Source organism: Chiloscyllium plagiosum, unplaced genomic scaffold (assembly GCF_037043375.1).
Source record: "Chiloscyllium plagiosum isolate Xiang-an unplaced genomic scaffold, Cpla_swu_hap1 HiC_scaffold_7, whole genome shotgun sequence".
In the NCBI taxonomy this organism is placed as follows: Eukaryota; Metazoa; Chordata; class Chondrichthyes; order Orectolobiformes; family Hemiscylliidae; genus Chiloscyllium; species Chiloscyllium plagiosum.
Genome location: NW_028270145.1, coordinates 36,675,426 through 36,689,859, shown reverse-complemented (window position 1 = coordinate 36,689,859; position 14,434 = coordinate 36,675,426). Strand labels below are relative to the sequence as shown.

Sequence of the window (14,434 nt, the reverse complement as noted above, 5' to 3'; positions counted from 1 at the left end):
ACTTCTATCTTGCATAGTAACACATAGTAAATTTATAGTAGAAATTGGCAGTAAGGATGTGAGATTTACCCAATATAGGTTCTGGACAAATTTCCCATCTTTCCTGAATTTATAGCAAAAGTTTACAGTGTGATGTAACTGAAATTATACATTGAAAAATACCTTGATTGTTTGTTAAGTCTCTCATCTGTTAGAATGACCATGTTAATATCCCTGGTGAGACCACACTTGGTATATTGTGTCCAGATCTAGTCATCCTACTGTAGGAAAGATACAGAGGCTTTGGAGAGGGTGCAAAGAAGGTTTACCAGGATGCTGCCTGGACTGGAGGGCTTGTCTTATGAAGAAAGGTTGAATAAGCTTGGACTTTTCTCTCTGGAAAAAAAGAGGAAGAGAGGAGACCTGATCGAGGTATACAAAATAATGAGTGGAATAGATAGAGTCAATAGCCAGAGACTTTTCCCCAGAGCAGGATTGACTGGTACGAGGAGTCATAGTTTGAAAATATTAGGAGGAAGGTATAAAGGAGACGTCAGAGGTAGGTTCTTTACCCAGAGAGTTGTGAATGCATGGAATGCGTTGCCGGCTGTGGTGGTGGAAGCAGAGTCATTGGGGACATTTAAGCAACTGCTGGACATGCATATGGATAGCAGTGAGTTGAGGGGTGCGTAGGTTAAGTTACTATATTTTACATTAGGATTAAACCTCGGCACCAAAGGGCCTGTTCTGTGCTGTACTTTTCTATGTTCTTTCATACGTAAATCACAAAACTTTCTTTAAAAGTTACATTCTCAGGTTAACTTTAACAATTGGTGTCAGCCCAGATAATATGTTGAAGGTGTTCGTGCCTTCTGTGCTGTTGTCTGTGCCATAATGTGTAGACTGATTCTAATCATAAAAAATGAGTTAACAGTCTTACATAGACTCAAGCAGTTTTTGAGCAAAGTACAATGTAACTCTGCAAGAGTTGCAGAGTTGTATCATGTTTTCAGAGAATTGGATGTATTTACAAGGGTAAAAGTTACAGACATGGAAATGTGTTGCTGGAAAAGCGCAGCAGGTCAGGCAGCATCTAGGGAACAGGAGAATCGACGTTTCGGGCATTAGCCCTTCTTCAGGAATGAGGAAAGTTGGTCCAGCAGGCTAAGATAAAAGATAGGGAGGAGGGACTTGGGGGAGGGGCGTCGGAAATGTGATAGGTGGAAAGAGGTCAAGGTGAGGGTGATAGGTCAGACTGGGGTGGGGGCGGAGAGGTCGAGAAGAAGATTGCAGGTTAGGAAGGTGGTGCTGAATTTGATGGATTTGACTGAGACCAGTTGGGGGGAGGGGAAATGAGGAAACTGGTGAAATCCGAGTTCATCCCTTGTGGTTGGAGGGTTCCTAGCCGGAAGATGAGGCGTTCTTCCTCCAACCGTCGTTTCGCTGTGGTCTGACGATGGAGGAGTCCAAAGACCTGCATATCCTTGGTGGAGTGGGAGGGGGAATTGAAATGTTGAGCTACAGGGTGGTTGGGTTGATTGGTCCGGGTGTCCCAGAGGTGTTTCCTGAAACGCTCCGCAAGTAGGCGGCCCGTCTCCCCAATATAGAGGAGGCCACATCGGGTGCAAAGGATGCAATAGATGATATGTGTGGAGGTACAGGTGAATCTGAGGCGGATATGGAAGTTTCCTTTGGGGCCTTGGAGGGAGGTGAGGGGGGAGGTGTGGGCGCAAGTCTTGCACCTCCTGCGGTTGCAGGGGAAGATGCCGGGAATGGAGGTTGGGTTGGTGGGGGGTGTGGATCTGACGAGGGAGTCACGGAGGGAGTGGTTTTTACGGAATGCTGATAGGGGAGGGGAGGGAAATATATCCTTGGTGGTGGGGTCCGTTTGGAGGTGGTGGAAATGGCGGCGGATGATGCGCTGTACATGGAGATTGGTGGGGTGGTAGGTGAGGACCAGTGGGGTTCTGTCCTGGTGGCGGTTGGAGGGGCGGGGTTCAAGGGCGGAGGATCGGGAAGTGGAAGAGATGCGGTGGAGGGCATCGTCGACCACGTCGGGGGGAAATTGCGGTCCTTGAAGAAGGAGGCCATCTGGGATGTGCGTTTTTGGAACTGGTCCTCCTGGGAGCAGATGCGGCGGAGTCGAAGGAATTGGGAGAATGGGATGGCGTTTTTACAGGGGGCAGGATGGGAGGAGGTGTAGTCCAGGTAGCTGTGGGAGTCGGTTGGTTTGTAGTAGATGTCCGTGTTGATTCGGTCGCCTGAGATAGAAATAGAAAGGTCGAGGAAGGGGAGGGAGGAATCTGAGACTGTCCAGGTGAATTTGAGGTCGGGGTGGAAGGTGTTGGTGAAGTGGATGAACTGTGGATGTACTGGCCCCACCCCCCACCTTTTCCTCCGCTACATCGATGACTGTATCGGCGCCGACTCGTGCTCCCACGAGGAGGTTGAACAGTTCATCCACTTCACCAACACCTTCCACCCCGACCTCAAATTCACCTGGACAGTCTCAGATTCCTCCCTCCCCTTCCTCGACCTTTCTATTTCTATCTCAGGCGACCGAATCAACACGGACATCTACTACAAACCAACCGACTCCCACAGCTACCTGGACTACACCTCCTCCCATCCTGCCCCCTGTAAAAACGCCATCCCATTCTCCCAATTCCTTCGACTCCGCCGCATCTGCTCCCAGGAGGACCAGTTCCAAAAACGCACATCCCAGATGGCCTCCTTCTTCAAGGACCGCAATTTCCCCCCGACGTGGTCGACGATGCCCTCCACCGCATCTCTTCCACTTCCCGATCCTCCGCCCTTGAACCCCGCCCCTCTAACCGCCACCAGGACAGAACCCCACTGGTCCTCACCTACCACCCCACTAACCTCCATGTACAGCGCATCATCCGCCGCCATTTCCGCCACCTCCAAACGGACCCCACCACCAAGGATATATTTCCCTCCCCTCCCCTATCAGCATTCCGTAAAGACCACTCCCTCCGTGACTCCCTCGTCAGATCCACACCCCCCACCAACCCAACCTCCACTCCCGGCACCTTCCCCTGCAACCGCAGGAGGTGCAAGACTTGCGCCCACACCTCCCCCCTCACCTCCCTCCAAGGCCCCAAAGGAAACTTCCATATCTGCCACAGATTCACCTGTACCTCCACACATATCATCTATTGCATCCTTTGCACCCGATGTGGCCTCCTCTATATTGGGGAGACGGGCCGCCTACTTGCGGAGCGCTTCAGGGAACACCTCTCTGGGACACCCGGACCAATCAACCCAACCACCCTGTAGCTCAACATTTCAATTCCCCCTCCCACTCCACCAAGGATATGCAGGTCTTTGGACTCCTCCATCGTCAGACCACAGCGAAACGACGGTTGGAGGAAGAATGCCTCATCTTCCGGCTAGGAACCCTCCAACCACAAGGGATGAACTCGGATTTCACCAGTTTCCTCATTTCCCCTCCCCCCAGCCTGTCTCAGTCAAATCCATCAAATTCAGCACCGCCTTCCTAACCTGCAATCTACTTCCCGACCTCTCCGCCCCACCCCAGTCTGACCTATCACCCTCACCTTGACCTCTTTCCACCTATCACATTTCCGACGCCCCTCCCCCAAGTCCCTCCTCCCTATCTTTTATCTTAGTCTGCTGGACCAACTTTCCTCATTCCTGAAGAAGGGCTAATGCCCGAAACGTCGATTCTCCTGTTCCCTAGATGCTGCCTGACCTGCTGCGCTTTTCCAGCAACACATTTCCATCTCTGATCTCCAGCATCTGCAGACCTCACTTTCTCCTAAAAGTTACAGACAGAATATTATGAACTTGCAGAAACAGGTATATGGCCTTACAAAATATCGCAGATTAGGTAAAACCTAGAAGTTTAGAGTATAGATTGTTTTGGTGTTTGTACTCGATGTTAATTAGAAAAAATATGAGAAGTAATCAAAGTGAAGATTGAATGGTGTAACAACAGAACAAGTACATTTGTCTACTTATAATTTGTAAGAGAAGCTGGTAATTGTAATGCTGTAGTCAGAAGCATACAGATAGCTATTTAATTTTATGAAGGTGAAGGGAATGCTGACAGCAAGAAAAATTGAGGTTAGAAAGAACTCATGAGGTAAAAACCGAAAATGCTGTAGACGCTGTAAATCAGAAACAAAAACAGAAATTAAGGGATATGTCGAAAGTGCAGGAAAATGGTAGTGAAGAAGATGATTCATTGATGGTAGAGCAAACTCGAAGGGCTAAATAGTTTAATCCTGCTCCTGTTTTTATGCTGTGTTCTTGTAAATAAAGATTTGTAAAACAAAATAGCATCTTTTGAAATGTGGGTGCGAAACGTATGCTTCAACTCCATGGACAGACCATAAGATAATTGAAGAGGTGTTTGAAATTACAAGAGCAAAAATAACTCTAAATAGTGACATACAGAAATATCAAAAATTCACCAAAGTTCCAAAAACAGTACCTTCCAAACCTACATAGAACAGTACAACACAGTAGGATCACTTCCATCTAGAAGGACAGGGACAGCAGATAGGTGTCTCAAGGTCAAAATCCTGGAAATGCTTCCCTAATGACATTGTGTGTCTAAAGCACATGGACTGCAGCCATTCAAGAAGGCACTAACTAGAGAAGGGTAATAAATGCTGCTGCAGCCATTGACATCTGCATTCCATGAACGAAATGGAAGCAAAAGTCAACTGTTTGACCAAAGCTAAAAAAAACTACAGAGTTCCATTCTAGAGGGTAAAATGGAGGACATCACAAAGAGATCTTGATCTTTGCAGAGTTGGATGACAGATGACTGCGATTTCAGATAATCTGTCATGAATGTGTGAGAGTGGCACAAAGCAGATCAGTGTGGTATATGACAACAAATCACTGATAGTCATAAACCGCAGTAATAATCCAGGTATCATTCTGATACACCATCCTGCATTCTGAGGCCAAGATAACCTTCTAAAGATGCAGTGTGGGCGGCACGGTGGCACAGTGGTTAGCACTGCTGCCTCACAGCGCCAGAGACCCGGATTCAATTCCCGGCTCAGGCGACTGACTGTGTGGAGTTTGCACATTCTCCCCGTGTCTGCGTGGGTTTCCTCCGGGTGCTCCGGTTTCCTCCCACAGTCCAAAGATGTGCAGGTCAGGTGATTTGGCCATGCTAAATTGTCCGTAGTGTTAGGTAAGGGGTAAATGTAGGGGTATGGGTGGGTTGCGCTTCGGTGGGTCGGTGTGGACTTGTTGGGCCGAAGGGCCTGTTTCCACACTGTACAGTAATCTAGTAATTAATTAATACTCCAGATGTGGAATGAACATATAAATAAATAAATATCTGAGCTATGATTTCCACTTTCTCATATTTTAGTCCTCTTGCTACAGAATTCCATCCGATTTTATTTTGATTATTTTAATAATTAATATGCTCAAATCCTCAGATATCTTCAAAATTCCAGTTTTGTACTGTTTACCCATTTGAAAGTACGCTGTTCTATCCATTTTAGTCCCGAAGTAGATGAACTCTTATTTTTGTGCATTGAGACCTATCAAGGTTTTTCCATTTGCTTAATCTCTTTGTAATTTTATGTTTCTGCCACACTGCTTGTAATGCCAGCTATCTTTGTGTCATCAGAAAATTTGGATCTGACTTCCATTTCCATCATAAAAGTATTAACAAATGTGGTGAATAGTTGAGATCTCTACATGTCCTTGCAGGATACACCCGATTGCTTAATTAAAAGTGTCTGCCCATTATTGCCTCTCTGTGTTCTACTGCTCAACCAATTTCCTAGGTCAGTAATTTGCATTCAGTACCATGGGTTCAGCTTTAAGCAACGATCTTATACTGAAGTTTGTTGAATGCCTTCTGAAATCTCTAGAAATAACTTCTGTTGGCAATCTGATGTCCACTTCTTTAAGCACACCTTCAAAATAGTTACAACCTCTGCTGCTGAGCACCCATTTGGAAGAAAATCCATTATTTAATAAAAAGAACCACGCTGACCTTTTTGCCCCATTGTTAATCAGCCTCCAGCAGCTTTCACTTTTATTAATCACTGTTAGCCCCAAGCTATGGGACCAAGTCTGTTTTTGTGATACTCAGTTGAGAAATAAAGTCAAATATTGGACAATGACATTGAATTGGAGATTGCACAATGCTGAAATACCGATGTGCCATTGACCATAAAAAATAGGAACAAGTATAGGCTGTTCAGCCGCTTGAACCTGCTCTGCCATTCATTAAGGTCATTGCTGATCCAACATTCTTCATGTCCACTTTCCTGTGTTTTTCTCCTAACCCTTGACTTCCTGACTGATCAAGAATTTATCTATTTCAGCTTTAAATATGTGCAGTGTCTGTGACAAGAGGTTCCAAAGACTCACTACCATCTAAAGGAAGAAATTCCTCTTCATCTCAGTCTTAAATTGGCACACCTTTATTCTGGGCCTTTTGTCTTATATGAGTACTTGCTTCTGAATTCTAGTGCCTCAATTTCTGCTGGATGCACACCTAACCCTACTGTAATGGCGAAGTAATGAGGAGGAAGCTGAATGGGGAGATATTCCACTGGGTATATGTTTCTTCTTGGGATTTGGTTAGTGATGGGTGCATGTTAAAATTTAAAGAACAATAAACTTAGTCAGTCTCAGGACAGTTGATTGCACAGCTAATGCTGTTTTCTTGGGACGGTTTAAAACTTCCTAGATTTCAAATGTTCTTGTTGCCACCACCACGAACGCTGGGTACAATCAAATGTTTCTTTTTCAAAATGATTGCTAGTCCCCTTGCAGTGATCTCAGCACAAAATCTGGGAATGGTACAGTTCTTATAGAAATAGATGTGAAAGCCACCCACTGTCTATCTGTCCAGGTGATCAGTTAAAGAATCCATTGCATTATTGAAAGCACAGATGAGATATTTCATTGTCCTCATTTGCGTTCTTGCCAACGCAATTTTGCTAAATGCAAAATTGCTTCTCACTCCCATCCCCTACCATGTCTCATTTATGTTTTTGTAATAAAGATGTTGAACTTGAGGTATTTGGAACATTTTCTAAATTTGTTCATGGGATGAAATCATTGCAGGCTGGGTCAGCATTTATTGTCTATCGCTAATTGCCCAAAAGATAGTTAAGAGACAACTCATTGCTGTGGTTCTGGAATCAAATGTACGCCAGACCAAGTAACAACAGTAGATTTTCTTTCTTAAAGAACATTAGTGAAATCATGAGTTTTTAATGACAATTAACAATAGTTACATAGTCATCACGATTAGGTTATTTTTTCTTCAGATTTCACATGTACCGTGGTGGAATTCAAGCCCTTGTCCCCAAGATATTAGTTGAAACTTTATTGCTGGAACAGCACAGCAGGTCAGGCAGCATCCAGGGAACAGGAGATTCGACGTTTCGGGCACAGGCCCTTCCTCAGGAATGAGCAGAGAGTGTTCAGCAGGAGAAGATAAAAGGTAGGGAGGAGGGACTTGGAGGAGGGGAGTTGGAAATGTGATAGGTGGAAAGAGGTCAAGGTGAGGGTGATAGGTCGGAGTAGGGTGGAGGCGGAGAGGTCAAGAAGAAGACTGCAGGTCAGGAAGGCGGTGCCGGGCTGGAAGGATCCGGCTGAGACAAGGTGGGGGGAGGGGGGATGAAGAAACTGGTGAAGTCCAAGTTCATCCCCTGCGGTTGGAGGGTTCCCAGTCGGAAGATAAGACGCTCCTCCTCCGACCGTCGGGTTGTTGTGGTTTGGCGGTGGATGAGTCCAATGACCTGCATATCCTCGGTGGAGTGGGAGGGGGAGTTGAAATGCTGTGCCACAGGTTGGTTGGGTTGGTTCGTCCGGGTGGCCCAGAGGTGCTCCCTGAATCGCTCCGCAAGTAGGCGGCCTGTCTCCCCAATATAGAGGAGGCCACACCGGCTGCAGCGGATGCAGTAGATGATGTGGGTGGAGGTGCAGGTGAATCTGTGGCGGATATGGAAGTTTCCCTTGGGGCCTTGGAGAGAAGTGAGGGGGGAGGTGTGGGCGCAAGTGTTGCACCTCCTGCGGTTGCAAGGGAAGGTGCCGGGAGTGGTGGTTGGGTCGGTGGGGGGTGTGGATCTGACAAGGGAGTCGCGGAGGGAGTGGTCTCTACGGAAAGCTGATAGGGGAGGGGAGGGAAATATATCCTTGGTGCTGGGGTCTGTTTGGAGGTGGCGGAAGTGACGGCGGATGATGCGCTGTACATGGAGATTGGTGGGGTGGTAGGTGAGGACCAGTGGGGTTCTGTCCTGGTGGCGGTTGGAGGGGCGGGGCTCAAGGGCGGAGGAGCGGGAAGTGGAGGAGATGCGGTGGAGGGCACCGTCGACCACGACCAACCCAACCAACCTGTGGCACAGCATTTCAACTCCCCCTCCCACTCCACCGAGGATATGCAGGTCATTGGACTCATCCACCGCCAAACCACAACAACCCGACGGTCGGAGGAGGAGCGTCTTATCTTCCGACTGGGAACCCTCCAACCGCAGGGGATGAACTTGGACTTCACCAGTTTCTTCATCCCCCCTCCCCCCACCTTGTCTCAGCCGGATCCTTCCAGCCCGGCACCGCCTTCCTGACCTGCAGTCTTCTTCTTGACCTCTCCGCCTCCACCCTACTCCGACCTATCACCCTCACCTTGACCTCTTTCCACCTATCACATTTCCAACTCCCCTCCTCCAAGTCCCTCCTCCCTACCTTTTATCTTCTCCTGCTGAACACTCTCTGCTCATTCCTGAGGAAGGGCCTGTGCCCGAAACGTCGAATCTCCTGTTCCCTGGATGCTGCCTGACCTGCTGTGCTGTTCCAGCAATAAAGTTTCAACTTTGATCTCCAGCATCTGCAGACCTCACTTTCTCCCCAAGATATTAACCTTGGATTACCATAATGCCACCACCTCTCCAATGAAGCATCAACAATTAATTGATTTGAGTTATTATTTTTGCAAGTTTGTGTTGCAAAACTTCAATGTGACTGCACAAATTATTTTTCATTTTAATATATTTCTATTCTCTTGACATTTAGGGCTCGTTATGCAAGTACCTGAGTCTACACAGCAATGATTGGGTTAGTTCCTGTAGGCTGGCACATTCCATCACCAAGGGCCTTGCTTACCTTCACACAGAACTGCTACGAGCTGGTGAGAGACAACAGCATCCATAAGACCTGCCCATCTTACTGTCACACTGTCTATTGACCTTTTGTCATTTATGGTTTTTGTTGTCTGCGTGTTGAAATCACTTACATATTGTTTGCTTTGAAAACTGTAATATTTAATACACAGTGGAATGTGATATGAATATAGGGGCTTGATCCAAAACTGCCATTTTTTTTTTAAATAGCCTACCAATCCCCAGTGGGATACTGACAGTCCCCAGTAAGTTATAAGATGGATGAACCAACTGTTCACTTTGTTTGTAAAGTTCTAGAATCCATGTGGGTGGAATAAATTTTGAAAGATGAAAGAGCAGTAAATGCCCAGTTTTCAATTGTTGCATTTCAAATCATGAGGGAACCAGTGTTGAGACTGTACAAGAGGCAAACCTGTACAAAACATCATTATCGTGTAGTGGGGTCATTCTGATATGCACATATATCTATCAAAGGTTCACATGTAAAGTTACAACAATGATGGATATGGGGTAGAACACCCTTTCACTCCATTTAGCTTTCCTGTCTGCCTAGTGTGGTCTGTTTTGAACACTCAGTCTTGACCCTTTTATGTTTCACTTGCATCGTCTTTTCCAATCTTCCCATTTTCTTACCTTGCCATTTTCCTTTCTCCTTTTTTTCTTGCATCGCCTTCTACCACTGCCTGTCAGTTTGCCTTTTTCTTATTGTGTTCTTGTAATTTATCTTTCTCTTTATCTTTGCCTCTATTCATGCTTTGTAATTTTCTCCTCTTTTTCCCTCCAAATAATAGGAATGACTTAAATCCCTTTAACATGTTGCTCAACTCAGAATTCTGCCAAGTTCCTAGAGTGAAAAGTTGCTGATTGGGTGATTGCTGACAACAAGTGCCTATTTTTTTTATTCAAAGGGATTTCACCTTGAGGAAAGAACCTCTTAATCTGTGTCTACCAGATAGTTCTAGCTGAGCATGCTAACAATGAAACATTTATCACTCCATTAGATCAGTATAAGTCAGCCATTACACATCGGGACCTCAACAGCAGGAATGTGCTGGTGAAGAATGATGGCACTTGTGCCATCAGTGACTTTGGCCTTTCCATGAAATTGACTGGTAATCGACTGGTTCGACCTGGGGAGGAGGATACTGCAGCCATCAGTGAGGTGAGCAACAGAAGAGTTGAAGATTGTGCAGGTATCGTAGCACATTTTCTTGGAGTACCATTGGCAAGTGTAATGGAGTCAGTTATACCACCACCTGATGTGTACATGCGCAGAAAAGTGCTATTAGGAATATTATTGTCTATTGTGCACATGTATAGAGGCAGTGCTGAGTGGGACTGACAGTTATCATACACCTGTTTTACTGGTAGAAGGCAATGTTAGAGGGGTATAAGGAGTAATACACTGTATATGTTCTAATGCAATATAACCTTTCAGAGTTTCCATAAATTTAGTAAAACTGCCACTGTGACTCTGATTAATAAGGAATTACTGCAATTCTGAGAGATTGAGAATGTCACAAGATGACTTATTTGTTTTGAAGCTCAGTTGCTGTGCAACATGTGAAAACATCCTTATATAACCTCTAACTGACATGGCCAGTTGAGGCTTGGACCGTTAGCAGAGTCTGCTCACAATGTTAGGTTTCCCTGTCCCTTTTGTTTGATGTATCACACCTCTACTTAAACTGCAGCTCTCAACACATCGATGTTTTGTTGCTTAGTGAGGTTGTGAAACTGGGCAGTTTTGGAAATTACTTGTTTGACCTGAGGCCAAAACAAATCTGATCCCCAGGCAACAGCATTTCTCCAAATGGTGCAGAAATTCAGTCAGTTGGAATTGATAATGCTGATTCTCAGTGTTTGTTGTGTGAAGCATTGAAAACACAAGAGATTTTCCTCTTCTGGCCGTGATGTTTCTTTCTTTGTCCCCTCTTCCACAGGTTGGCACAATCCGTTACATGGCACCTGAAGTGCTAGAGGGAGCTGTAAACCTGCGAGACTGTGCCTCTGCTCTCAAGCAGGTGGATATGTATGCACTAGGCCTCATCTACTGGGAAATATTTATGAAGTGCACAGATCTTTTCCCAGGTAAGAAAATAACAAGCATTAACACACTGCTTTTTTACATAGAAAATGTCTCATGTTGCTTCACAGGCATGCTATAAAACAAAATTTGACATGGTGCTACATAGAGAGTTATGAGGACAATTGACCAAAAGTTGGTCAAAGAGGCAGGCTTTGAAAGGTGTCTTATGCAAAGAGAGAGAAGAGTCTCGGGGAGTGGAATACAGAGTTTTCAGCTGAAGTGAATGAAGATATGCCAGCAATAGTGAAGCAATAGAAATCAAAGATCAGCATGGGAGGAGTGCAAAGTTCTCAGTAGATTGCTGTCTTTCTTGCATGTGTGCATGCACGTATGCAGATAAAACATATGACCCAGGAGCAGAAGCATGTCGTTCAGCCCCTCAAACCCACTCTCCCATTCAGTAAGATTGTGTTTCGAATTCCAAATTCAAGTCTACTCCCAACAGCTTTTGATTACCCCTGCCAAAAAAGAATATATCTAGCTCTGCTTTGAAAATACTCAATGGCTTGTGACCCCACTGCCTTCTGAAGCAAGGTCACCCAACCCTTATCTCTGTCCTGAAAGTCGCACCCTAATTTTAAAACTGTGCCCTTTAATTCTTCAATCATCTACAAGTCTGTTCAAAGAATCACAGAGTTGTTATAGTACGTAAGAGACAATTCGACCTATCACGTATGTGCCAGGTCACCAATGCTTCATTTCATTTAATGCCATTCTACTCCTCCTTCTCATAATCCTGTGCATTCTCCTTTTCAGATAGCAGACTGATCAACTCTTGAATGCCTCATTTGAACCTGCTTCCACCTCACTCTCAGGCAGTACTTTTCAGATCTCAACCACTTACTTTTGCTTCTTTTACTAATTACTTTAAATTTGTATCCTCTCATCCTTGATCTCTTTGCAAGTGAGAGCATTTTTTCCTATCTACTCTGTCCAGACTCCTTTAAATTTTGAGCACCTCTCTCAAATCTCCAAATAGCTGAAGTTCCTCATCCCTGGAACTACTTTTGTGAATTTTCCAGCACTTTCCTCAAAACATTTGCACCCTCCCTAATGTGTGATGCCCAAAATTGGAGACACTATTCCAGCTAATGCCAGAACACGGGCGGCACGGTGGCACAGTGGTTAGCACTGCTGCCTCGCAGCGCCAGAGACCCGGGTTCAATTCCCGACTCAGGCGACTGACTGTGTGGAGTTTGCACGTTCTCCCCGTGTCTGCGTGGATTTCCTCCGGGGGCTCCGGTTTCCTCCCACAGTCCAAAGATGTGCAAGTCAGGTGAATTGGCCATGCTAAATTGCCCGTAGTGTTAGGTAAAGGGGTAAATGTAGGGGTATGGGTGGGTTACGCTTCGGCGGGTCGGTGTGGACTTGTTGGGCCGAAGGGCCTGTTTCCACACTGTAAGTAATCTAATCTAATCTAATCTAACAGTATCTTATAGAAGTCCAACATAACCTCCTTGCTCTTGTATTGTAAGCCACTACTAATTAATGGCAGGCTAGTATATGCTTTATTAACTGTGCTGTCAAGATTTCCTGCCTCCTATAATGATTTTTGCACATATGCACTCAGATTGCTTTGCTTCTGCATGACATTCAGATTCATGCCTCCATTATGTTATATTGTCTTGTCATCATCTTCATATCAAAATGAGTAGGTTCACATTTCTCAATATTGAACTTCATCTGTTACCTGAGTGCTCATTCCATAGTTTGTCTACATCCTTTGAAGTTCTAAACTATCTTGTTCTCTGTTCATAATGCTTTCAATTTTCATATCATCTGCAAATTTTGAAATTGTGCCTGTACACTAAGTCACTATATGTATATATATATATATATATATATCATCAAGGAAAAACACTCAAACTTTCGGGGTAGGTATGCTACCACTGTGCTACAAGATGCATTTTTTAAAATTAGGATCTTGTAAACATTAAGTTCACATTTTCTTTCAATGTATTCCACTATGCCTACTGACTCGACCTATCTATATCAATCTGTAACCTACTGTGTCATTTTCATAATTTACTTTCCTATCAATGTAATTCCTGACTCTTAGAGCCGCAGCTAAGAGACCCATTATGATCTTTCAGGAACACAGGCGTTATGACTTTGTTCAAAAATATATTACTGACTTTTGACTTGTATGGATGACTTGTGCTCTGTAGTACAACTGTTAAAAATCAATTAGGAATCATACTGATGCCATGATAATGGGGGAGTGGAAGGATGATGCATAGTGAGGTTGTCTTCTATTCCTTATCTCATCAGGAGAAATGCTCTACTGTGCTTCTGACGTGATTTTATTTGTCTCATGACCAGGAGAGTCAGTGCCTGAATACCAGATGGCTTTCCAGGCAGAGGTGGGGAACCATCCTACTTTCGAGGATATGCAGCATTTGGTCTCTCGGGAGAAGCAGCGACCCAAATTTCCTGAAGCTTGGAAAGAGAACAGCCTGGTGAGCAAACAGGATTTATAATTTCATAGAATCATGCAGCATGAAAACAGACCTTCTGGTTCAGCTAGTCCATACTGACCATAATCTCAAATCAAATTAATCCCACCTGCCGGTGGTTGGTCCATATCCCTCAAAATCTTTCTTATTCATGTACTTATGCAAATGTCTTTTAAATGTTGTAACTGTACCCACATCCACCACTTCCTCGAGAAGTCCATTTCTCACATGAACCACTGTCTCTGTAAAAACAAAAATTGCCTCTCATGTCTTTTTTAAATCTTTCTCCTCTCACGTTAAAAATATGCCCCCCAAGTCTTGAAATCACCCAACTGAGGGAAAATACACTTGCCATTCACCTTATCTATACTCTTCATGATTTTATAAAACTGTTCAACCCTCAACCTTCTAAGCTCCATGAAAAATGTCCCAACTTATCCAACCCCTCCTTATAACTCAAGCCCTCTATTCCCGGCAACACCCTGGTAAATCTCTTCTGAACCATCTCCAGCTAAATAATGTCCTTCCTATAACAAGTGACCAGAACCTCACACAGTAGTCCAGAAGAGGACTCACTAATGTCCTGTACAACCTCAACATAACACCCAAAGTCCTTACCTCAAATGTCTGAGCAATGAAGGCAAGTGTGCTAAATGCCTTCTTAACCACCATATCTACGTGTGACACAAACTTCAAAGAATTATGTACCTGAACCCTTCGTTTCTCTGCCCTACTTTTAATTATGATTTGGAGGT

At 44.8% G+C, this 14,434-nt stretch overlaps 1 protein-coding gene across 2 annotated transcripts in view; it reads left to right on the top strand.

Annotated features, from left to right (window-relative positions):
• The window catches only part of bmpr2b (bone morphogenetic protein receptor type 2b), a 324,336-nt gene that overhangs the window by 292,590 nt on the left and 17,312 nt on the right, over window positions 1-14,434 (top strand). For both annotated transcript variants that reach the window (XM_087988933.1, XM_087988932.1), the window contains 4 exons: window positions 9,028-9,142; window positions 10,136-10,296; window positions 11,078-11,225; window positions 13,546-13,682. In XM_087988933.1, the coding sequence (XP_087845059.1) occupies window positions 9,028-9,142; window positions 10,136-10,296; window positions 11,078-11,225; window positions 13,546-13,682 (561 nt within the window). The remainder of the gene's footprint in view (window positions 1-9,027; window positions 9,143-10,135; window positions 10,297-11,077; window positions 11,226-13,545; window positions 13,683-14,434) is intronic.